The 23,962-nt window shown below is 54.3% G+C and overlaps 1 protein-coding gene across 2 annotated transcripts; it reads right to left on the bottom strand.

The window, feature by feature from the left end:
- Positions 1 to 12,862: 12,862 nt before the first annotated feature.
- On the bottom strand, positions 12,863 to 23,915 carry MISP (mitotic spindle positioning). 2 transcript variants are annotated; one of them, XM_005909712.3, is made up of 5 exons: positions 23,775 to 23,915; positions 16,722 to 18,589; positions 16,007 to 16,137; positions 14,573 to 14,611; positions 12,863 to 13,516 (listed from the first exon to the last, which is right to left on the bottom strand). In XM_005909712.3, the coding sequence occupies exons 2-5, from the start codon at positions 18,529 to 18,531 to the stop codon at positions 13,427 to 13,429; spliced, it is 2,070 nt and encodes a 689-aa protein (XP_005909774.2). In that variant the 5' UTR covers positions 18,532 to 18,589; positions 23,775 to 23,915; the 3' UTR covers positions 12,863 to 13,426. The 2 variants fall into 2 exon arrangements, with proteins under 2 accessions (XP_005909774.2, XP_070230344.1); XM_070374243.1 differs by lacking the exon at positions 23,775 to 23,915 and adding an exon at positions 22,412 to 22,465.
- Positions 23,916 to 23,962: the final 47 nt, after the last annotated feature.

The raw sequence follows: 23,962 nt of genomic DNA, 5'->3' as shown, positions 1-23,962 counted from the left end.
TTCACCTTATTTCCACCCAGGAGGGAGACTGCCAGGTCACACAGAAACTCTACGTTTGACCTTCCGAGTAACAGCCCTACTGGCCGTTTTAATATCCTGCCAAGGCAGGCTTGCAGAAGGTAATGCAGCGCCTCCTGGCTGCCCCTGGGGTGGAATATTCATCCTGCCAATGACTTATTGATGAGAGCAGCTTGGTGCAGCCAGGAGAACTTTCCATGGGTTCCTGGTATAAATAGGGCTGGTGTGCCTGCGGCCACCCTCTTGGCGGTGGCATCCTGCTCAGACCAGCCGCTGGGGTGTGATCAGGCTCACCTTGGTCCTCAGGCCCAGCATCTCCAGCACCAAGTCTGTGGGCCACAACTACTTTGGAAATGGTGAGCCACCGAAGTGATAAGCCTGCACACCCACAACTAGAGAAAGCCCACGCAGAGCAACCCAAGACCCCAGCACAGCCGAGAATAAATAAATAGTAAATTTTTAAAAATCCCAATTCTAAGTACAAAGACCTACATTTGATACTTTGTAATAACCTATAACAAAATCATCTGAAAAGGTATATATATATATATATATATAAAAACTGAATCACTTTACTGAACACTTGAAACTAACAGATATTGTCAATCTGCTAAATTTCAAAAACAATTTAAAAAATCCCATGTCTGCTCTGTCCCTGTGGCCACGATGTGACGGGCAGGCCCACCACCACTAATCACCAGGATACTTCCAACATGGGGTCCATCCACGTGGTAGCAAGTGTCAGGGCTTTCTTCTTTTCCACTGCTGAGGGATGCTCCATGAGTGGAGGGACCACATGATGTTTCACCATCATCTGTGGGTGGATATTTGGGTAATCTCCACTTTTGGTTGCTGTGAATGTGTATGTACAAGTTTTTCTTTGAATACCTATTTTCAGTTATTTTGGGTATATATACATCCAGGATCAGACTTTCCAAACACCAAATAGTCTGCTTAGTGCTTGTTCTTGGATGAACTGTGTGGCATGTGGGATCTTACTTCCACAACCAGGGACTGAACCCACAACCCCTGTATTGGAAGCACAGAGTTTTAACCACTGGACTGCCAGGGAAGTCCCGACCACCAAATATCTAATGCCCAGAAAGGCGGGGCATGCATCACTCAAGTGGCTCCTGGTTGCCCACTCTGGCTCCTCCCAACACCCACTGCCCCCAGGGGAAGAGCAAAGAGGACACAGAGGTGGACCTGGGGGCCCCCATGTGGGGGATGGGCCCCAGCAGCAGTGTCCAGCTCAAGCCAGCTGACCCCAGTCTTCCGGAGCCCCTGAGAGTTGCTGTGTCCTCACCCCACATCATTCGGTTACATGACTGACTATGCCAGTGGCCGGCCAGAGTGGACAAGACATAAACAGTGGTCTCCCTGTCCCCAGCCTTTTCCATTTGTCTTGACGGGAAATGAGGTTTTATAACTTGAAATGAAGGGTTTCATGCCAAACCTCCAGATCTGCTCAGAAACTCCTTTCTGTGGGCCAGGATGTGTGTCTTCTGGAAACATCCCTCCCAAAGCAGGGGCAGGAGAGCAGAGCTCGGGGCTGCTGCTCCAGGTGACCCAGGACAAGTCAGGGTGCTTCTGGGAACCTTGGTCTCTTTATCTGTGAATGAAACCAGTCTTATCCCTTCTGCCCTCTGCATGGAAAAGCTGATGCTACTGTTGGCAAACCTTCTCCCTGGTGACTCACATGCTGAGCCTCTTTGCTTATAAAATTTATTTATAATTAAAACATTTAGTCTTTTATTTTAAACAAGTGAGTTTGTCCAAATACACCATTAGGAGAGTCAAAAGGCAAAGGGCAGAGTAGGGGAAGATACTTACAGCATATAATCTGGCAAAGGACTGGGGTCTACGATATATAAAGAACTCTCACAAATCAATGACAAAAAAAAAAACAACTAAATATCCCAATTGAAGAAAATGGGCCAAAGACCTGAATGGGAAGGTCCTAAAGAAGGACACCCCAAATGGCCAAAGAGCTTGAACCCCGTGTGGCCCCTGTGCAGAGTAAGACCCCAGTGAGGGGCCAGCCATTGAAACCAAATATATCGACAACGCCAAGTGTCAGCCAGGGCCCGTAGCAATGGGAACTTCCTCATGTCACTGATAGGAAGGTGACAGGAGGGGCAGCTGCTTTTGAAAAAGCTCTAGAAGCATCTTCTTTTAACTGAGATGTAACCACCGACCACAAAATCCATTATTTTAAAATGAACCATCCAGGGGTTGGTAGTACATTCAGAGTTGTGCAAATGCCACCACGGTCTGACTCCAGAGCACTTTCACCACCTCAGTAGGAAGCTCTGCCCCCACTAGCAAGCCTTCCCATACCCGCTCCAGCAGCTCCTGGTGACCACTATTGACTGTCTTCCTCTGTGAACCCACCTGTTTCAGGGTTTTCAAATAAATGAATGGCTTCCCAGGTGGCAGAGTGGTAAAGAATCCGCCTGCCAATGTAGGAGACGCAAGAGATGCAGGTTCGATCCCTGGGTCAGGAAGATCCCCTGGAGTAGGAAATGGCAACCCACTCCAGTACTCTTGCCTGGGAGAATCCCATGGACAGGAGCCTAGTGGGCTACAGTTCATGGGGTCACAGAGTCAGACATGACTGAACAACTGAGCGCACGCATGCACACACACACACACACACACACACACACACAAGCAGACTCGTAATATTTGTCCTTCTGTGTCTGGTTTCCTTCAATCAACATTATGTTTTCAGGGTTCATCCACATTGTAGCAAGAATCAGTGTTTCACTTTTTAATGGCTGAATGATATTCCATGGTGCAGCAGGATCACATGGTGTGTAACACGCATCCACTGACGGACATCTGTGTTGTGTGCATTCTGGATACCGTGAACGTACATGTACAAGGAGTTGCCTGAGTATCTGTCCCAGTTCTCTGGGGCACATACCCACACGTGGAAGTGCTGAGTCACATGATAATTCGTTTAAGCTATTTTTTTATATTATTTATTTTTTGCTGTGCTGGGTCTTCATTGCTGTGCTCAGGCTTTCTCTAGTTGTTGGGAGCAGGGGCTATTCTCTAGCTGTGGTGCTCAGGCTTCTTCTGTTGTAGCTTGCAGGCTGTAGGCGCATGGGCTTAGTTGCCCCTTGGCATGTGGGATCCTAGTTCTCAGATCAGAGATTGAACCCATATCCCCTGCGGATTCTTCTTTTTTTTTTTTAATATATTTTATTAATTAATTATTTATTTATTTGACTGAACTGGGTCTTAGTTGTGGCATGTGGGATCTAGTTCCCTGACCAGGAATCGAACCCCAGGTCCTCTGCATTGGGAGCTCAGAGTCTTGGCCACTGGACCACCAGGTAAGTCCCACACATGATAACGTATACATTTCACAGATGAGGAAACTGCAGCTCAGAATAGCTGTAAACCACACAGCTAGGGCAACCCCAGACCCCCAGGCCTCTCCCTCTCCATGGCTGTGTTAATTCCTGCCTCGTCCACTAGACCCTGGATACAGGGCTGGAGGGATGGTGTGGCCCGTATGAGGAGCCTGCGGGTGAGAGAAGAGACCAGGCTGGGGACCCACAGTCAGTCAGGGGCAGGAAGAGTCTTCACCAGCTCAAAGCCACCTCCTGAGCCATTTGCCTCCCTTGGTGGGCGCTTTGTTTTATAAGAAGCTCCCAGTGGAGAAATCAAACACTTGTCCATGGCAGGTGGGATGTAAAACAGTGTAGCTGCAGTGGAAGATAGTCCATAGTTCCTCAAAAAGTTAAAAAAAAAATTACTTTATGATTTAGCAATTCCACTCCTAGGTATATGTCTAAAGGAAACGAAACACACACACATACACACTCACAACTACTTACGTGTTCACAGCAGCATGATTCATAACAACCAGAGTAGAAACAACCCAGATGACCATCAACAGATGATGGATATACAAATGTGGTCCCTCCACACCCAGGAGCATCTCTTAGCCATGAAAAGGGGTGAAGGAACCTTTCTACCACGTGGATGGACCCTGAGAACACGATGCTCAGTGAGAGAAGTAGACACAGAAGGACACACAGGGTGTGATTCCACTGACGGAAAACGTCCAGAACAGGCCGATCCATACACAGAGAGTGATTCCTGATTGTCAGGGGCTGGGGAGGAGGTGGGGTGACTGCTGATGGGGACGGGGCTTTCTTTTGGAGTGAGGGAATGTTCTGGAATTGAAGGTGGTGGTTACACAACTTTATAAATGCACTAAAAAACATTGAATTGTATCCTTTAGGATGGTCAGTGGTTAGCTTCATGTTATGTGATTTTTTACCTCAATTTTTAAACAACGGAGACAATGACAGCACTTTGCTGGTGGTTGTCTGGACCCCAAGAGCTGGGCCTTGTATCCCACAAAGCCATGCCCAGATCCCCTGAAGTCCTTCGCAAGGGCTGACTGGCATCTGCCAACATCCTGGGTGTTAACTTCAGCAGTAAAGCCCCTGGAGCCTTGGTCACACTGTTACACCAGGACCACCCACCCGCTCTCCAAAGGAGGAAACAGGCTCAGAGTGGGTGAGCTGCTGCTGCTGCTAAGTCGCTTCAGTCGTGTCCAACTCTGTGCGACCCCATAGACGGCAGCCCACTAGGCTCCCTCATCCCTGGGATTCTCCAGGCAAGAATACTGGAGTGGGTTGCCATTTCCTTCTCCAATGCATGAAAGTGAAAAGGGAAAGTGAAGTTGCTCAGTAGTGTCTGACTCTTAGCCACCCCATGGACTGCAGCCTACCAGGCTCCTCCATCCATGGGATTTTCCAGGCAAGAGTACTGGAGTGGGGTGCCACTGCCTTCTCCAGTGGGTGAGCAATGGGCCTAAAGAGACCAGCTTAGCTGGAGGGAGTCTAGGCTGAAGCTCACGCCTGGGGGTCAGGGGTCAGAGGTCAGAGTTCCTCTCTTTCCCCCAGCTTCCACGGCCACCCGAGTCTGTGCCTGGAACTAGCACTGGTCAACTGGACTCCGTCAGGACTGGCCCCAGGGGGCTCATGCCACTGGTCCTCCCACCGTCCAGCCTCCACCTCCCCGGCGGCCCCCGCCCCGCCCCCCCCAAACAGACGCTGGGGGAGACCAAGCTAGGTGGCACCTCAGGAAGCCCTCTCCTCCAGGGTTTCAGCCCGTGGGACACTTATTCAGCACCTACTTTGTGCCGGGCCCCCGGGATGGACTCTCCACCAGGTGGCTTCGTCTCGCCCCGTGAGGTCGGCGCAGGGGGCCTGCGCCCTGAGAGGGGCTCAACCCTCCCCCACCTTCGGCCAGTGACCGTCGGACACGCCCCCAGGGGCCGCGCAGGCTGACACCTAGGCTGCACGCCGGGTCCTGCCGGCTTCCCTCTGGGCCTGGGCATTCTAGCCTGTTCTCGCCTCACAGGTTGTTCAGTCAGTTCAGTCACTCAGTACTTACAGAGCAAATACCACGTGGCGGGGAGGGGCATTTGAGGACGCGCATACCTCTTGGAGGTCCCAGGGTAGGTGTGTTGGAAGAGGAGCAAGGAGATCCACGTGGGTAGAGGGTGGAGCAGGCTGTGCAGGGCCCCAGGGCGCGGAAGGCTGGACTCCCACCCCCAGGGACGCGGGAGTCCCCAGGTGGCGGGGCAGAGCAGGGACGCCCCGGCCGGCTGCTCAAGCGCCCTCTGCGGGCTACAGGGAGAACAGACCGCGGAGAGGACAGCGGGGGTCCCAGAGGGGTGGGATGGGGTGGGGTGAAGAATGATGGAGGGATGATGCGGGGTGGTGGGAGGGGTCCTGGGATCCAGCCTGGGTGGGGGTCGTAGGGGGCGAGCAAGGGTGCGTTCTGTTTCCAAGGACTATAAAGACCACGATGATTTAGAAGGGTTTCCCTAAGCACACACAAAGGTGAGCTGTTATGATTTCTTGTTGCTGGTCTGACAGCACTTGGAGGCTTGAGTGAATGAAGGAAGGAAGGACTTGGAGACTGTGCTGTCAGTGGCCTTTGGCCTCTGGCCACTGGCCACCGGGAGCCCCAGAAGGTTGTGGAGCAAGAGCAGAGTGCACGAGGTCTCCCTCCAAAGCTCCCGGCCACGCCCTACCCTGCCTCCCTCCGAATCCCACGTGACAAAGTGCCCACAGTGGGCACCTGTCCAGCGAGCCCCCCCAATATTACCTCAAGGTATCTAGAATTCTCTGGAGACACCAGAGGCTCTTTGCCAAATGGACTTTCTATCCAGACACTGCAGGTCCCCAGCAGGAAACCAAGGAAGGAAACGCAGTTTGCAGGGGCAAGACTGTGGACAAAAGCATAAATTCTGTTTAGAGTAGAAATGAAATGTATGTATTTAAGCCTAAAATAATGCCATTTTAATATACCTACCTTTCTTTCTTTCTTTTTTTTTTGGCTTTTTTCCAACTACTTTGTTCTGGGAAAAAATTAATAGATTTTTAAAATACATAAAAACACTTCTAGAAGGCAAATAGTTTCCTCTAACATCGCTCAGTGCTGCTGCCTCCACACTACCCTACTCCTTACCTTCACCAGCCTAGGGGTTTCTCTGGATTGGTGGGGGAAGAGGGACAGGGTGGGCGTGGGGGGGGGCGGATGCTGCACTTTCTCCAGTCTGGGCCCTCAAGGTGTTCTGGGAAAATGCCAGCCAATTTGAGGAGTAGGGAGGCAGCTTTCTCATGCTGGATGAGAACTGGTGCTGCTTGTTCAGTCGCTCAGTTGTGTCTGACCTCAATGACAGGAAGCACACCAGGCTTCCCTGTCCATCACCAACTCCCAGAGCCTGCTCAAACTCATGTCCATTGGCTCGGTGATGCCATCCAACCATCTAATTCTCTGTCACCCCCTTCTCTTCCTGCCTTCAATCTTTCCCAGCATCAGGGTCTTTTCCAATGAGTCATGGCCAAAATATTGGAACTTCTACTTGAGCATAATCAGTCCTTCCAGTGAATATTCAGGGTTCATGGCCTTTAAATGCTACTTAGTTAATGTTTTGCTGCCCTCTGGTGGCAGCATGCATTTGCTCCCTTCAGCCTCGATCCAGGAAGTTGCATCTGAGTCCCTGATTGGTGAGGATTCCTTTGTTTACTTGGTCAGTAGCAACAAGAGCCAACATTTATTTATGCAGCCCTGATTGTGTGTCAGCTGCCTGGTAACCTTCATAACCACCCACCTATGGAGGGGTCAGCGAGACTACTTCTTGAAAGCATTAGTTGCTCAGTTGTGTCCGACTCTTTGTGACCTACCAGGCTCCTTTGTCCATGGGATTCTCCAGGCAAGAATACTGGAGTGGGTTGCTATTCCCTTCTCCAGGGGATCTTCCCAACCCAGGGATCAAACCCAGGTCTCCCACATTGGCAGGCAGATTCTTTACTATCTGAGCCACCAGAGTCTCCTTACAGATGAGGAAACTGAGGCTGGCAGAGCTGGGTCTTGAATCTGGGGCTCTCAGAGGTGAAGAATACCCTGTTTGGGGGCTGGAACCAGCTGAGCCTGCAGCTGTCCTACTTTGACTATTCATTTATGTGAACTAGTAAAGCCCAGTATTACCAAAGCCCATTTGAGTAGAGTTTACTTCAACCTTTTTTTCTTGCAATCCAAAGACCCCTGACCAGTCGGACCAGTCCCCAGGTGAGGTCACATTCTGAGCTTTCATTAGACATGAATCTAGGGAAGGGGGCTTACCTAACCCACAGCAGCAACCACCTGTGAAAACCGGGGCACAGGGCCCTGCAAATAACCTCAGAGCTCTGACCCTGTTTTTATCCCCAAATTCAGTCCCACTAGAGGGCACTCCTAAAGAAAATCAATGCTGAATACCCACTGGGAGGGCTGATGCTGAAGCTGAAGCTCCAATACTTCAGCCACTTGATGTGAACAGCCAACTCATTGGAAAACACTCTGATGCTGGGAAAGGTTGAAAGCATAAAGAGAAGGGGGAGACAGAGGATGAGATGGTTGGATTGCTCAGTGGACCTGAGTTTGAGCAAACCCCAGGAAATAGTGAAGGACAGGAAGCCTGGTGTGCCGCAGTCCTTGGGGTCGCAAAGAGTCCAAAACGATTGAGCGACTGAACAACAGAAGGCGCTGCCTGGAAATTTGCTGTTGGGTCCAGGCATCAGCCTGTCTGAGAGGCAGATGGAGGTGGGGGAGCATGGCAGGCATGGAAAGTTAAAAAAGATGCAAAGGAGGATTTATTTTTAAAGAAACTGCTCTCAGCACTGCCCTCGCTAATTTTTATCCAATTATAGTTTCCTCACTTCTCTTGCAGAAGGGAAATGTGGTGAAACCCGAGGGATGGTTCTCCCCACAGGATCTGCTGGGAGCTGCCCAGCCACAGCCATGCTCGGCTTCCTCAAGAAAAGTGAGAAATCCAGATTTTTATAAAAATTTCCTGATTTTTAAATATTAGCAAATCGTTTAAAAAAGAGAGAAAAAAAGATTTAAACATTGACGACCAAGAGAGGCCTCTGTTCTAAATCTGCCCCTCTGCCATCAGTTTGAGACTTGAAGGGTTAAGAACTGCCAAACCCCTCGTTCATGGGTCCCCTAGTCTGTGGGTGAATGGGTTACCTCACCTTTACTGGAAGAGACTAGTTTTTACTGGAAGAGGCCAGTTTACTCATGGTAACTTGATGAGGGTGAGGTTCAAACTGGGGATGAAGTTCAGACCCAACCTTTCCCACTAGATCCCATGCCCTCAACCCTACGCTAGGTCCCCCCAAAATGGCCAGAACTCTGAGTTGTCCCCATGATTCTGGCCCCTGTGTGCACACCCTGAGTAATCCCCTTGAGTGTGGTGCAACTTTTTTGGTAAAGGTGATGAACTTCTTCAAGTATGATTAAGGTCCCCAAATCAGCTGACCTCAAGTTGATTGAAAGAGCGATCACCCTGGGTGGGCCTGGCCTAATCAGGTGAGGCTTTTGTGAAGGCCTGGGAGCGGCAAATATCCACATAATGACCTGCTGGTGGAGGGACCATGTGGCAAAGACTCGTGGGTGGCCAGCAATAAAACCGAGACCTTAGTCCTACAAATGTAAAACATTTCTGCCAGTACCCAAAAAAGAGGCCTGGAAAAAATGCCTTCAGATGAGAATGCAGCCAACACATCGACTGCAGCCTGGTGGGACCCTGAGCTGAGGACCCAGCCCCACTGAGCTGGCCTTCCAACGCTCAGAAACTGTGTAGAGATAATGGGTGTTTTTACTTTTTTAATTTCGTTTTTTAGATTTTTTTTTAATGTGGACCATTTTTTTTTCTTGGCTGCACTAGGTCTCTGTTGCACAGGCTTTCTCTAGCTGTGGTGAGTGTGGGCTACTCTTTGTTGCGGTGTGTGGGCTTCTCACTGTGGTGGCTTCTCTTGTTGTGGAGGACAGGCTCTAGAGCACACAGGCTTCAGAAGTTGCGGCACGTGGGCTCCCCAAGCCTCACAGCTGGACCTTAAGCCACAGGGCTGGGGGTCCACACACTTTCCAGTCCAGTACATGCTGCCCATCACCTCCAAGGGGCAGGATGATGTAAGGCGCACCTGCCCTGCCAGGTGGATGAAGTGCTGGTCACCACCCAGCCTGGCAGTCCCCGTCTGTCCTGACTCAGGGCTGGTCACACCCCTAGCACCACTGGAGGGACAGCGCCCAGACTGACACGAGCACCCAAGCACCTGTGCCTTGGAACCTCTCCTGTTGTGCCCAGGACTCCTGTGAGCAAACTCCTTGGGGATGAGCCAGATGAGACCTGGCTGTGGCACCCTGTCCAGGGCCACAGATTCCACAAATACAAAGCCAGGCCATCCATACCTTCAGATAGACAGTGTGTGATTTTTTATTTAGCATATTGCTGTTGTTGTTCAGTCACTAAGTTGTGTCCGACTCTTTGCAACCTCATGATCTGCAGCACGCGGGGCTTCCCTGTCCTTCACCATATCCTGGAGTTTGCTCAAACTCATGTCCATTGAGTTGTTGATCCTATCTAATGCTTATGCTACTTAGCATAAGAATGTCCCAAATATTGTATGGGATATACTTATACTGGAAATGTCATTTACGGTTGGCTTGATTTTCAGTGGAACTGGGCATCTGAATGTTCTCTCTCCCCTCGCCACCCAGCCCAACAGATATGTGGCTGGGGGTCCCCCAGACCCGGCAGCAATCCTGCAGCTGACCACAGAATCCTGAGCTCATAGCAGCTGCTATCGGAGCACCGAGGGATGGTTGTCACACAGCACAAGCTGACGGATGTGCATAGGGAGTGATAGTGACAGAGGCACACCAGAACCCAGAGCCACAGCCCCAGCCCAGCTCCTGGTTCCTGATCCCGACGTGGTCCTGCAGGAGTTAATGGAATAAGAGCAACACCGCGAAAGGAGAAGGTGAAAAATGCTGAGAGCAAGGAAAGGTTCTGGCTTTTCAGCTGGAAACCGGGCTTATGTTTCAGCCTTTCTAATGGCCTCGGAGAAAACTCCCTTCCTCCCCAGATCACATACCTCGACCTGGGAGGAAACCAGGAAAGAGAGAGTAGAGACGTCCGGACACAGCCTTTGTCTCCACTTTGTCTTCCATCCAGACAGACCCTCCCTCCTTTGGGAATTGCACTAAGACTTCACTGAAACCTCTCACCAGAAAAAAAAAAAAACACAAAAAACCTCTTGCCGAGCCCCTGTGGGACTAGGCAGCCTGGCAGGTGGAATAGAATTTCCCCTCCCTTCCCCGAGGGCACAGCCCAGTGAGAAGAATTAAGCAAAAGTGAATCATCAAAACGAGACCTTCCCACCCGCCTCCTGAAATGTGCCCGTGAGGGTGAATTGAGAATTTCAAGGACAGTGCACTTTTCAGCACACTCCTCAGGTTTTAAGCCAGTAAATGCATCATTCCTGGATCTTTCCCAAGGTCCTTCTGAGGCCTTCGAGAGAGACACCTATTTTTTCCTTTCTCTTTTTAAAATAACTATGGTAAAATACACATAACATAAAAGCACAGCTCAGTGGCATTAAGCACATTCACCCTGTTGTGTAACCAGCCCCACCGTCATCTCCAGTATTTTCCGGTCCTCCTAAACTGAAACTCTGTCCCCATGAAACAATGACTCCCCATCCCCTCCCCCCACCCCCTGGCCCCACCATCTACTTCCTGTCTCTGCGGATTTGACTCCTCCAGGGACCTCCTGTGAGTGGAATCAGACAGTGTGTGTCCTTCTGTGTCTGGTCAGCAGAGTAACAGCCCCAAAGATGTCCCCATCCTGGTCCTGAGGCCTGTGGCCGTGTCACCTCATAGGGCAGAGGGGACTTTGCAGGAGGGATTAATTTAAGGCCCCTGAGATTCGGACGACCCTGGATTTGCAGACCCAGTGTCATCACACGGTCCTTATAAGAGGGAGGGGTAGGGTCAGAGGCAGAGAGACAGGACATGCTGAGCTGCTGGCTGCTGGCTGTAACGATAGAGGGAGGGGCCACGAGCCAGGGATGCGGCACCTCTAGAAGCTGAAAAAGTGGGGAGACGGTGCTCCCCGGGGGCCTCCAGAGGGACCAGCTCTGCCCATGCCTGGATTCAGCCCGGTGAGGCCTGAGCCAGATTCCTGACCTCAGGACTGTCAGAAAACCTAGCTGTACTGGTCTAAGCCCTCTGTTCCTGCTAGTTCCAATCACCCCCAGAGACTGGCATCCTCAGAGAAGGGGGACCAGGGGGAGCAGCCAGTGGGCACCGGGGTGGAGGAGGAACAGATGTGGTAGGAGATGGGGGAGGAGCCAGTGAGGCCCAGGTAGTATTCAAGACCCCGGAACTGCCTTCCTAAAAGGCTAGCGGGGACGGCGGGGGGTGGGGGGGCACATTTGGTTCCTGGGGCTGGAACAGAACAGTGGGAACTACAGAGAAAAGCAGACCTTGGACCAGGCAGAAGGCATGCTGCCAGATCCAGTGCTCCCCCAGGACACAGGCCCCTCCTCCTTGAGGCTGGGGTCCCCTTGACACAGGCCCTGCCTCCTCCCTAGACTGGGGTCCCCCTGAGAACAGGTCCCCTCCTCCATTAGACTGGCGTCCCCCTGAATACAGACGCTGCCTCCTTCCTAGACTGGGGTCCCCTGGGGGACAGGGCCCCCTCCCTCTGCGGATCTGTTCTGCCCACTGTAGCCCCTCTCTAGCTCACCTACCCCCTGCCCCGGGGACGCCCTCGCCCGCAGCCTCAGCTATTTCGGGTGCACCGCCTCCCCGCCCCGCGTGGGCTGCTCTCAAGAATAGCTCTCAGAATAGCTGTGGCGGCTTCCCTGTGGCCGCCTGTCGGGGAGGCGCTGGAAGGGGGCGCGGGCCGTGGTGAGGGAGTTGGGGCAGCGGGTGGGGACAGACCCTGTGGGTGGGCGTCCCCAGCTGCTCCTAGTCTGGATCCTAGGGGTGGGTCCGGATCGGAGGGGGAGGAGCCGCCGTCGGGGTCCCTCTGGGGTCCATGCACAGGTGCTGGGGTTTCACCCCTGAGGTCTGGGTTGGGGGAGCAGAAGAGGTCCCATCACCACCCCCATGCATGGAGGAAATCGAGGCAGGGTGGGCAAAGGGGCCCCCAGCCACACAAGGGTCAGGACTACCAGGTCATTCCTGGGAATAATCTCATCCGCGGGAGTGGTGCCTGTGGTATATGTGTGGAGCCTAATAACGACCCTTTTCTAACCACTGCCCCTGGAGCCAGAGGGACTGGGGACCCAGCTGGAGCTGAATAAGCGCTCTGAGAGTGACTGACGAGGCCACGTGGGAAAGCTGAACAATCACTCATGAACAAGCACTACTTGAGCACCTTCTGTATGCCTCACCTGGGGAAGTGGAATGGTGGGGGCAGTGATGTCACCTGGAGAAGTGAAGGAGGCAGAGGCTCAGGGCACGCCCACTCCAGGCAGGGACCGCATCGGCTGCTTTATTTCAGGTAGGACAGAAGCCCCTAAATCGAGCACTTTTCAATGCCCGGGGCTAGGGAGCTGTCCCCATGGGATCCCATAACGTCAGAGCTGTGCTGGGTGTTCTGCGGAGGGGGCCACGAGACCCTCGGATTGGGGTGCTCAGGCCTCCTCCCTGAGACTGGAGGCTTTCGAGGGCTGGAGCCAGGCAGGTCTCCCCTGTCAGTTTGGGACTTCCCAGAAGGAGAAGGGTTAGGATGTCTCCCCTCTCAGACCAGCCGTAATAATTATATCAGGAGGTGAGAGGACTGGTCTCTTTCCTCCCAGAACTCAAGAGTGTTTGGCAAAGTCACAGGAGCAGAAGAAGTCATCTAAAAGCACAGCAATTTCTCCAGGAAAATGAAAACGGGAAAGAAACCCCACACCCCACAAATGCATCCACCCTTGGGACCGTCAGCACGAGACGTGCAGTTCTCGGGTGTGGATTTAAATGGGGATCTAGGTCCTAAGGCAGGGACTCAGCAGTTCCCCAGTGCCAGGGCAGCGCCTGCCCAGGCTCAGTCCTCATCCTCGCTGGCGTAGATCCCGGCTTCCCAGCGCTCTGCCATGGCATTCCTGTGTCGGGTCACCCGTGTGGCCTCTAGAATCTGCAAAAAGGAGGCATGGAGTTTCCTCAGGGCTCTAAGTCCCCAAACAGCTCCCTCGACCATTAACCCCTAGGAGAGGCCTGGAGAACAATTAGAGTAGGACCACCACTTCCTGTTTCAGACCCTCCACTCCCAGTAACAGTGCAAAGGAATGTGCTAACTCATGCTGAACCCCACAGGAGGGAAATGCCCGGGCCTGGCATTGTGGACTCAGATCAAAATGAAAGTGTAAGTCTTAGTTGCTCAGTTGTGTCAGACTCTTTGTGATTCCATGGTCTGTAGCCTGACAGACTCCTCTGTCTGTGGGATTTTTCAGGCAAGAACACTGGAGTGGGTTGCCATTCCCTTCTCCAGAGGATGTTCCCAACCCAGGGATCATACTCAAGTTTCCTGCATTGCATGCAGCTGCTGCTAAGTCACTTCAGTCATGTCCAACTCTGTGCGACCCCATAGACGGCAGCCCACTAGGCTCCTCTGTCCCTGGGATTCTCCAGGCAAGAATACTGGAGTGGGTTGCCATTTCCTTCTCCAATGCATGAAAGTGAAAAGTGAAAGTGAAGTCGCTCAGTCGTGTCCGACTCTTAGCGACCCCATGGACTGCAGCCTACCAGGCTTCTCTGTCCATGGGATTTTCCAGGCAAGAGTGCTGGAGTGGAGTGTCATTGCCTTCTCTGGCATTGCATGCAGAGAGGGTCACAAATGTATTCCACAAAACCACTGAGGTAGGTGACCTTCTCTCAGGTGAGGTAGGTGACACTCTCAGGTGGACCCCTCCCTCAAAGAAAATACCCCTGTCTTGGGCCAAACCTGCCCCAAAACCATCTCCTAAAAAGGCGGCAGGTGGACCCTCTTTCCACAGTCTGTGCCTGTGGCAGGCATCAAAAGCAGATCACAGAAAAGTCCACCTCAGGCAGACACTACCAATCAAGAAGATACCAGGGCAAGTACCCACACCCAGAAGAAAGGCTTCCCACGACCCTGATGCCAGGGGACAGGGGGCACTGATTCAGGGGGAAGGGAGGAAGGCCCAGGTCCTCGCCCCAGAAGCACACTCACCTCCGAGTTGACATCATCCAAGGGATTGATGCCGGCATACTACAGGAAAAGAACACATGTTAGTCCCCAGGGCCTTCTAGCCTTCCCCACTGGACTCGATGCACAGTCACATTTGGGGAAGAAGGGAAGGCCTTCCTTGCCCACTCTGGTCCCCTAAGCGTTCCTCAATCACCCCAAACTCAAAACCACCCACCATGCTGTTCCCACATGTTGTCCCTCTCATTGAAGCATTGCCCATCATTTGCAACTGTTTTCTCTTGTAAACATCATCGTAACAAAGACAATTGACATTTACAGAGCTCTTGCTGTGGCCAGCCCTGCTCTAAGGTTCGAAGGGGGACGTTCTTATTATCACACTCATTTTACAGGGGAGGAGACTGAGGGTCAGAGAAGGGCAGGGTCTTGCCCCTCACATAGTCAGCAAGCAGCAGGACTGGGACTTGAACCCAGGTCCCCAGACTCCATTCTGCCCCAAACCACTAGGCAAGACTGTGAGCACCACATGGGCAAGGCTGGATGGACAGGGTGTTATTCTTTGTAGTGTAACAGTTCCTGACCAGAGAGGAGATGGCCTCATGGTTACAAATGTAGGGTTTGGAGTCAGGCCTAGGTTCAAGTACTGGCTTGGGAACTCAGACTATATGACATTGCATGAGTGCTTAGTCACTCAGTCATGTTCAACTCTTGGTGATGCTATGGACTGTAGCCCACTAGGCTCCTCTGTCTGGGATTTTCCAGGCAAAAATATTGGAGTGGTGGAAAAGGAAATGGCAACCCATCCAGTATTCTTGCCTGGAAAAGTCCATGGACAGAGGAGCCTGGCAGGCTGCAGTCCATGGGGTTACATGACTGAGCACACATGCATGAGGGTGGAGGCAGATGGGTTGATAGTAATAAACTGATAGAACTAAAAAAAAAAAGAAAATCGGAGTGGGTTGCCACGTCCTCCTCCAAGGGATCTTGCTAACACAGGGATCCAACCTGTATCTCTTACATCTCCTGCATTGGCAGGCGGGTTCTTTACCACTAGCGCCACCTGGGAAGCCCTGTATGACCCTGGGCACAGGCAAGTATGGCTTTCTCAACAAAAGGGAAACAAAAATCCCTCCAGATGTTAAAGGCATGGTGCTTGCAGAGCCCTGAGACATCCATCATATGATGTGGATAATAATCAGAAATGATGTTGATGGTAATAAACACATGAAAATAATAAGGCTCATTTTGATACACTGCCACTGCTCTCCTCCAAGCAGAGCTCATCCTCAGCCTTTGGCTCAGGGGGAACAACCTCATGGTGGGGACTCTGCTTATACAGCCCAGACATGAAGAGAAACTCGGTTTATCCATTGTGCACCTTGCCTGAACTTTTCCGCCCCTAATGGGGAGTCAGACCTCAGCTAGGCCTCCAGGGGGATGGCAGAACTCAAGACTCACCCACTGTTCCTTCTTCTTTTTCTGCTGGAGAGCATCCTTGGCCGGGGCCTCCACCGTCCACACCAGGTCCGAGTGCAGGTGGATGGGGGTGAAATAGTGTGACTCAGACACTGAGTAGCTGCCTGTGATGCCTGGTGGGGGTCGGGGAGGGGAGAGGAAGGAAAGGGCATCAGGGAGGGTCCCATAGTCTCCTGAGGGCATAACGTCTGTGAGAACTCAGCCCAAGAGACACAGATTCTGGTTGAGAGGCTGGACCAGTTAAGGAGATGAGTGAATGGACAGACAGACAGAGCAGACAGCTGGTTGGGAAAACTGATAGACAGAGTGATCAGAATAGCCAGTCAGGAGAAACTGGATCAACAGATGGGCTGACCATGCAAGGAGAAAAACACTAGAAAGTGACATGGGGTGGAGGCAGTTCACATTGACAAAAAGGAGCAATTGATTGAGAGGCTAGAACATCTGTAAACCTCTATGCACCTAACAACAAAGTCTCCAAATCCATAAAGCAAAAAACTCAAGGCAAAGTTAACATCTTTCTCCAAAATCTACTGCTTCAGCAGACAGACAAATGGACAGACCAGCCAACCCAGGTGGTGGATGAAGTTCCCCAGATGTTCCCCTACCCTCACCCTCTCCTGGCATCCTCATACTCCTCCTGCCACCCTCCTCTGAGACTCTGCACAAAGCAGCCTTTCCCAGGACCCGTCCTCACTAGATTTGCAGGAGGAGCTCCGAGAGTCGTGGTCACAGCACTCATCCGAGAAGACCTCAGGGTACAGAGCACTCCGCCGCTCCTCAGCCATCTCCCGCTCCCGTCGCAGGACATTCTCCACTTCTCTCTCCAGTAGCTCAGATGACTGGGACTTCTGTAGCCTCAGTGCTGGGGCCCCCGCCACCTCCCAGCCCCAAACTCGGGGGGCCTCAGCTCTCTCAGGTTCATCTGGGACTCTGAACCGCAGGGGCCGCAGATGGAAGTACTCCTGTCTCAGGACACCCCTGCTGGCATGCAGGGGTCCCCGGGGGGGCTCCTGCTTCAGGCCTGAGGGCTTTGCAGAGGATTCTGAGGGATGCCTCTGAGACCCTGCAGCCTTGGGAGAGCCCACTGGCCTGGCTTCATCTGCTGAGAGGTTGCTGGGCCTGCGGTAGGCGTGGGAGGCAGGAGACTCTCCTGGGGGCATCCCAGGGCTCAAGTATGGTTGGTAGGCATCAGGTGGGATACGGCTCACCTTCCTCACCTCTGGGGCCAGGCTGGCCGCATGGGCATCTGGGGTTGGGCTGAGGATGGAGTCTGAGCTGTAGACTCTTCGAAGTCTGGGCTGAGGTCCTTCGGAGGACCAGTCAGGTGTGGATGCCCGGCCCACCTGCAGCCCCTCCCGCCGGTGATCCTCCTCACGCTGTGACTCCTGAGCAATGTCCCGCTGTACATAGAGTGATGGACGGCCCCTGTCCCGCCGTGGTGCTGCAGCCAGGCTCACCTTGCTTAGCAGGAGCCTGGCTGGGATCTCCACCAGCTCCTGGTGGCTGGTTGCCCGCTGAAGCCCCCTCTGCTCTCGGAGGTCTGCCTCCCGCTCCTGGGCCAGTCGGATCTCTCGCTCAATGGGCGTCTCCTTGAGGGGCTCTGGGGACTCTTCTCTGGACTGGGAACCGGGGTCCTCCAGGGCTTGGGCAACAGACCTGGTAGGCAAAGGGTGAACCCTCTTCTCTTCTGTGACCACCTCCTTCACCTGGGGTTTGACTGGGAGGACGTACCCATTGGCCAGAGGTGGCCTGCTAAGGGCCTTAGAGGCCTGACTGGCCCTGGGTGGGGAGTTCTGAGAGGCCACTGCATTTACATGGGTCACTTTGGGTTGGGGGCTCTGAGGAACCTCTGAATTCACATGGGCCACCCCAAGTGGGGCGTTTCGAGAGACCCCTGTTTTTGCATGGGCTACCTTGGATTGGGGGCTCTGGAGAACCCTTGCATTGGCGTGGGCTGCTCCAGGTGGGGGGTTCACCTGCTCCAGGTTCAGGAACTGCTGCCTGACTGCCAGGAAGTCGATCTGCTCCCTGTCTATCTCGTTCTCCTCCAGGGGCATGGACTGTGGTCGGCTGGGGCCCCTGGGCTCCCTGTGGTCAGGGGCACCATGGAGCGTGGCCACCGTGCCACTCTTCCTGACAGCCTGGCCCCGAATGACTGCCTGGCGCTCCCGCTCCAGGTTCTGTGGCTGCCAGGGTGGGGTGTCCCTGGCCTCCAGGTGGTAGGCCTTCACCTCCTCATCCTCGTTATCCTGGGGGCAGGGTGGCCATGGGGCCATCCGGCCAGGGAAGACACGCAGGCTGCGGGATGTCCCAGTCCGCGTCATTTCCAGGGAGGCCTCGTGGTCAGTGGGCCATGCTGGTGTCTCGTCCTGGCTCCAGAAACTGGCCGTGGGCCCCACGCCCACCAACTCAAAAGTGTAGCTGGTGTCACCATCAAAGGCCACACCGGCCATGCGGGATGAGTGAGGGATGCCGAAGATGGGATATCTGGTAACTCGGTCCATGTTCGGAAGGAGGTCTCTGCCCACCACAGGCTCCCAAGGTGGAGACGATTTGGGCTCACTGAAGGAGGAGAAGGATGTGTGGGTTACCAAGTCAGAGAACTTGGGGAGAGCTGTAGTCCCTCTCCCTCCAAGGACAAAGTCCTGGCCAAGTGGCCTCTGTGATTAGCTCAGGGATGGGTAAGTGACTCAGCCTTGCCAATCAGAGCATTCTATATTTGGACCTCTGTTATTTGTACAGGGATGGACATGTGACCCAACCTGGCCAGTGACATTAAACTCTGGGACTTTGCAATTAAAGTGGAAAATTGGACCCTCTTCCCCACTGGGCTTGTGAGGCTGATAGGATGAGACAGAACTGTTGGGGGGCCATATTTGCCCTTGAGGACACACCTTGCTTAAGAGCACCCCCAACTGCAACGCAGCACCCTAAAAACATTGTTTCAGCTCCTGGATCCAGCCACACCTGAATCCCTGAGGGCCCCTGTACTGATTAACAACTCGTCCCCTGTGTGTCTAACATTTGCAGGCACCCCTCCCACCTCCTCTCCCAGACACTGCACCTGTTGGGTGCCAGCTCGCTGGGTCCAGTCACAGGGGGGCTACCCCCTGACAAACTCTCTCTAAAGGCACACGCATCTTGAGGTTCTTTCTGTGATTCTTCATTTCATCTGACATTTACAGATGGCCCCACCTCTCACTGAGGGATGTCAAGTGGGGAAACTGAGGCCCAGAGAGGGGTGTGATTAGACAGAGAATCCCGTATCTGGCTCTCTCTTTGAACTTGCCCAGAGGGACACCTTGTCCCATCCAGATGATTGTGCCCTCAGCACCATAAAACTTGGCCCAGCTAAGGAGTACCTTGGGCCTTGTCCTTCAGGGCCAGGCAAAACCCTGACCCAGTGCCCCAGGGGGCCCAGCCCCACCAGGACTTGGGGCTCCCTCTGAGCACATCTCCAGGAGCCTCTGTGGAGGCCAGGCAGCTGCTCTTACACCTCCACGACTCCTGGCATCTCCAGGCTGCAGCCTTCACACCCTGCCCAGGGCACTCAAGGCCACTACCTCAACCCAAACCCACGAACTCTACAGGCACCAGACCCCAAATCTGACCCTTTCCTCCTCCCTCTGCTGGGAGGACCTTGGTTTCTGCTCTTCCACAGTCTCCTTAGCTGCAGTCCAGGGAGCTCCTCCAGGAAGCCCCTCCAGACTGTCTCCACCCTTGGAGCCTGTGGCCTGAGCATCCCATGTGTACCTGGCCCAGTACAGCTGAAGAAAGGAAGCTAAGCTGTTCTCAACTCCTCAAGCAGCCCTCGTCCCCGTCCTCAGCCCCCTGATGCCACCAAGGCTACTGGGTACATCGCTGCCTTTTTACACCAACTTGCTTGTGAAAGTGAAATGTGGTTTTAAAAGAAAACTGCAGACCCTCCCTGAGCTGGAAAAGTGACATCAAGCAACCTAAAATCAATCATGGGGATCCATGCTACAATCAACTCGTTCTTATCATGCAGTCTTTCAAATATTGAATTATAACTAGGAAAAAAATATTTAAAAAACAAGCAGGCTTAGGTGATAAGTCCTAGCCAAGAGGGCTGAGCCTCTATCCCAAAGACTTGAGAGTGGCCGGGTGTTTACACATCTTTGCAAGGAGAAGAAGATTGTTTAAGGCCTGTCACCTCCCACTGCAAGCCATCAGCTCCCTCCCAGGGGCCCAGGTGAGCATCTGTCCCCATAGCCCAGAGTCTGGTACACAGCAAGTGCTTAATAAAGGCTGGCTCACTCTCACTCCGCGTGTCCAGGGGCCAGGGTTAGAGTTCATTCAAGCAGAGAGCCGGCTGCCCCTCCAGGCTTCCCCCCTAACCCCAGCCCACCTTGGAGGGCAAGTCTGGTCCCCACGCCCTGGACCCCTGGGGAATGCAGGCGAGTGCAGGCGTGATGGGGCTGATGCAGAAATGTTTGCCTAGTGAGTGGGCAGAGGCTCACCCAGAAGGATTTATAAGCCACAGGGGACATTAACTCCAGGAAAAAGAACTGCACACCCAGAGGGTGTCGGGTCTCCTGGTGGGTGGGGCAGGGTGGGGGACACATCCCTCCTCAGCCCATTCCTTCTGGGTGATTCACTGAGGCCAGCAGGGTGGGGTCCCTCTTTGCCTGAGTCCTTGGGCAAGTCTCCCCCAGTTTCCCACTGACCCCAGTGTCCCTCTGGATGGTAGGTAGGTCCAGAGCACGCAGCTGCCACCAAGAGAGGCTGCCTCCACGCAGGTTCAGCCTGGTATGCAGTAGGCTCCAGAGAAATGCTTTTATAGCAGTGGCTGATGCTTTTAGTTTTTAAACCCTGGATCTACCACTGATCTCTTCCCTGGTGGCTCAGATGGTAAAGCGTCTGTCTGCAATGCGGGAGACCCCGATTCGATTCCTGGGTTGGGAATATCCCTTGGAGAAGGAAATGGCAATCCACTCCAGCACTCTTGCCTGGAAAATCCTATGGACGGAGGAGCCTGATAGGCTACAGTCCATGGGGTCGCAAAGAGTTGGACATGACTGAGCGACTTCACTTTCTACCACTGATCTCAGAGTGACCCTGGGGCAGGCACTCCCTCACCAAGCCTCAGTCTGTACGGTGGGACTGTGCCAACTCCACATCAGGGCCTGGGGAGGAACCAGGAGGCCCGAGCAGGTGCCTGGCACACAGAAACACTGGAGAAGAAACCGCCCTCCTGGAGGTCTCACAAACTGTACAAATGAGTTGTACTAGCAATCAGAGCCTTCCAACTCCTCGAGTGGCTCCTCCCAACTGGGCATCTCATGCCAGCACTTTGTTGGCCTCTCACAAGAGCCTGCGACCCAGGGGCCATTCTGTGCTCAACATGAAGCAGAAGAAACCAAGGCCCTGAGAGGGGTCACACAGGGCGTGACAGAGCAACAGGTTCTGAAACTGGGCAGTCACCTCCTCCTCCAGGAAGCTCCCTGGGATTGCTCCTCCCCAGTCCCAACTCTGTACCCTGTTGATACCAAAACTGAAACTGGGTTTATGGCCTCTGGGCCACATACCTGCTTCCTCATCACTGCAACTGGCCTCCTGCCCTTGGGCAAAGGCCTGCTGGAAGGGCCTGAGGCTCAGACAGGGCCAGTCACACAGCAGGGACAGGCTCTCAGGGTTCCTCTTCTGTCCCTCTGGGCTACAGTCCCCAAGACCCTGGTAGCAGGGCCCCTTAACACACCTGGATTCTGGGCCGAGTCTCTGCCCCACACCCACGGGATTCCAGCCGCCCTCCCAGAGGCTGGACACTCCCCCTCATACTGAGACCACCCCACCGCCTCCAGTGAGCCCCAATCAGACCCCAGCCCAATGGAAGGGGGTGTCATAGGCTGCTCAAGCCCTCCCCAAGCAAGCCTCTGGCTGGTGTTAAGCGTCTCCCCAGAAACCCCCGAATTCCCAGAATCAGCAGGGGTGAGCTGTGCCTCTGGCCCCAGGGGTGTGATCAGGCCCCTTCCTTAGAGGGTCAGGGTTCAAGGTCAATGGATTTGGGGTCCTGAAGCCCAGGGTAGAGACTGGGGCCCTGATAAAGCTCAGGGACCGGCCTCTGCTCCTCTTGTCAGGTGCAGCATAGGAAGGACATAGACCAGCCTCAGAGCCAGCCAGGGGGCTCAGAGCGAGGGGAGGTCCCCTACGTCTCTGGAAGCCCACTGAACACCCCAGAGGGGGCTGGGGTGGGGATGCGGACTTCCTCCCTGTACCCGGAGGGCCCCACTGGGGTCAGAAGGTGCTGCTGACACACAAACCCCCATGCCAAAAGCAGAGCTCCCCACCCAAGCAGGACCCCAACCCCCCACCCCCCACCCCCCACCTTAGTGTCCATCCCACCCTCCTTTGCCCCAGCCTCACCCGTGCTCTCAGCCCCACAGACTCCAAGCCTGGCTCTGGCTCCTTGGCTGGCACAGAGGCCTCCCAGCCCCGCCCTGGCCCCAGGTTGCTAGGGGACAGGGCCCCACCCCGGGAAGCAGGTGCAACCCCTCCTCCCAGGCCCCACCTGGGCTTGAGAAACAAAGTTCAGAGGAGGAAGAGAAAGACGACACCGCTGCAGAGGGAGGGCGGCTGCTGCGCCACGCTGCACTGCCCCCTGGCACCCAGGGCCCCAGCCCACAAAGCCTGAGCCAAACTCACCCCTAAACCCTCTGGGCCTCCCCACCGCCTCCCAGCATCACTCAGAGAGGGGCCATCTGTCTCCCGGGGTCACTGAGCTGGTCCACAAGCCAGCTGCTGTTCCTCAGAGGCGGGTCCAAGTCCAAAGCCCCACCCAGGCCACCTGGCTCAGCCCACACTCTGGGGCCATTTCCCCTGAGAGATCCTTACTGGGACCAGTCCAGCGTCCTAGTCTCTGGGGATTCAGCTGGGCTTAAATTCCAATCCCACTTAACCACTCTGGGCCCATTTCCTCCTCCAGGAAGCGGGGTACATCACAGGATGGGGGGATGCCCCCCAGCCCACTCCCAATAAAGGGCCAAATGAGGACATAAAGGTGCCAGAAAGCTTTGGGATGGTTGGGGCCCGGGCACACTGAGGCTCAAGGTGGAGGCAGGTGCTCCCAGCACAAGGCTGTGGTGTCTGATCCTTGGCCGAGGTGCAGAGGACCTGCTCGAACCACGGGGGCCCTGAGCCTGTGGGAGACTCAGCCCACTGGGTGCTGTGGTTGGTCCACAGGGAAGGGTACACAGTGCCTGGGCTTCCGTTCCTGGCTGGGGTGGCGGGCGGTGGGGGATGGGAATCTCTGTCCTGACCTGCCCCTTGGACAGCTGTGGGGCCCCTCTGAACCTGTCTCTTCTTCCATCTGATGTGCCTCCAGCTGCGAATCTGGCAGGGCTGCTCACAGTGCGGGGGAAGGGTGGAGACTGGATCACCCCACATGCCAGGGCTCTCCTGATCCCAGACTGGGGCGACCTCCCCCGCAGGGCTCACACAGCCACTGTACAGGTGGGCAAGCCAAGGCCCAGAATGGGTGGCCACTCCTACCCAGATTATGTAGTGAGAGAAGCAAGGCCAGCAGCTTCTGCCCCATGTCCCCATCCATTTGCCAGGAACCAGCTTCTCTGCCAAGCTTGAGGGTATCTGTCCCCCAGGGGACTGTGAGCCCAGCAAGGGGCAGCCTCACAACCAAGGTGGGGTGGGCAGGTATGGAACCTGAGGCCCCCCCAGAAAACAGAAGCCAAGTCGCACCATGGGAAGCAGCCCCCTTACCTCCAGGCCTTACCTGCCCAGGTGCCACACAGATGCAGGCAGGGACTCTACCAACACCCCTACCCACCACACTGGCGTGAGTCTGAGGGGTGCAGAGCCGCAGACAGGAGACACCAGTTCCCCTGGGCTCTACCAGGCTCCTTTTAAGGCTGGACCGTCTTGCTTGGGCAGGGCCCCAACCTCTGGCCTGGCCGCACCCTC

The sequence above is a fragment of the Bos mutus genome, chromosome 7 (genome assembly GCF_027580195.1).
Source record: "Bos mutus isolate GX-2022 chromosome 7, NWIPB_WYAK_1.1, whole genome shotgun sequence".
Classification (NCBI taxonomy): domain Eukaryota; kingdom Metazoa; phylum Chordata; class Mammalia; order Artiodactyla; family Bovidae; genus Bos; species Bos mutus.
This window is presented reverse-complemented; position numbering and strand designations above follow the sequence as displayed.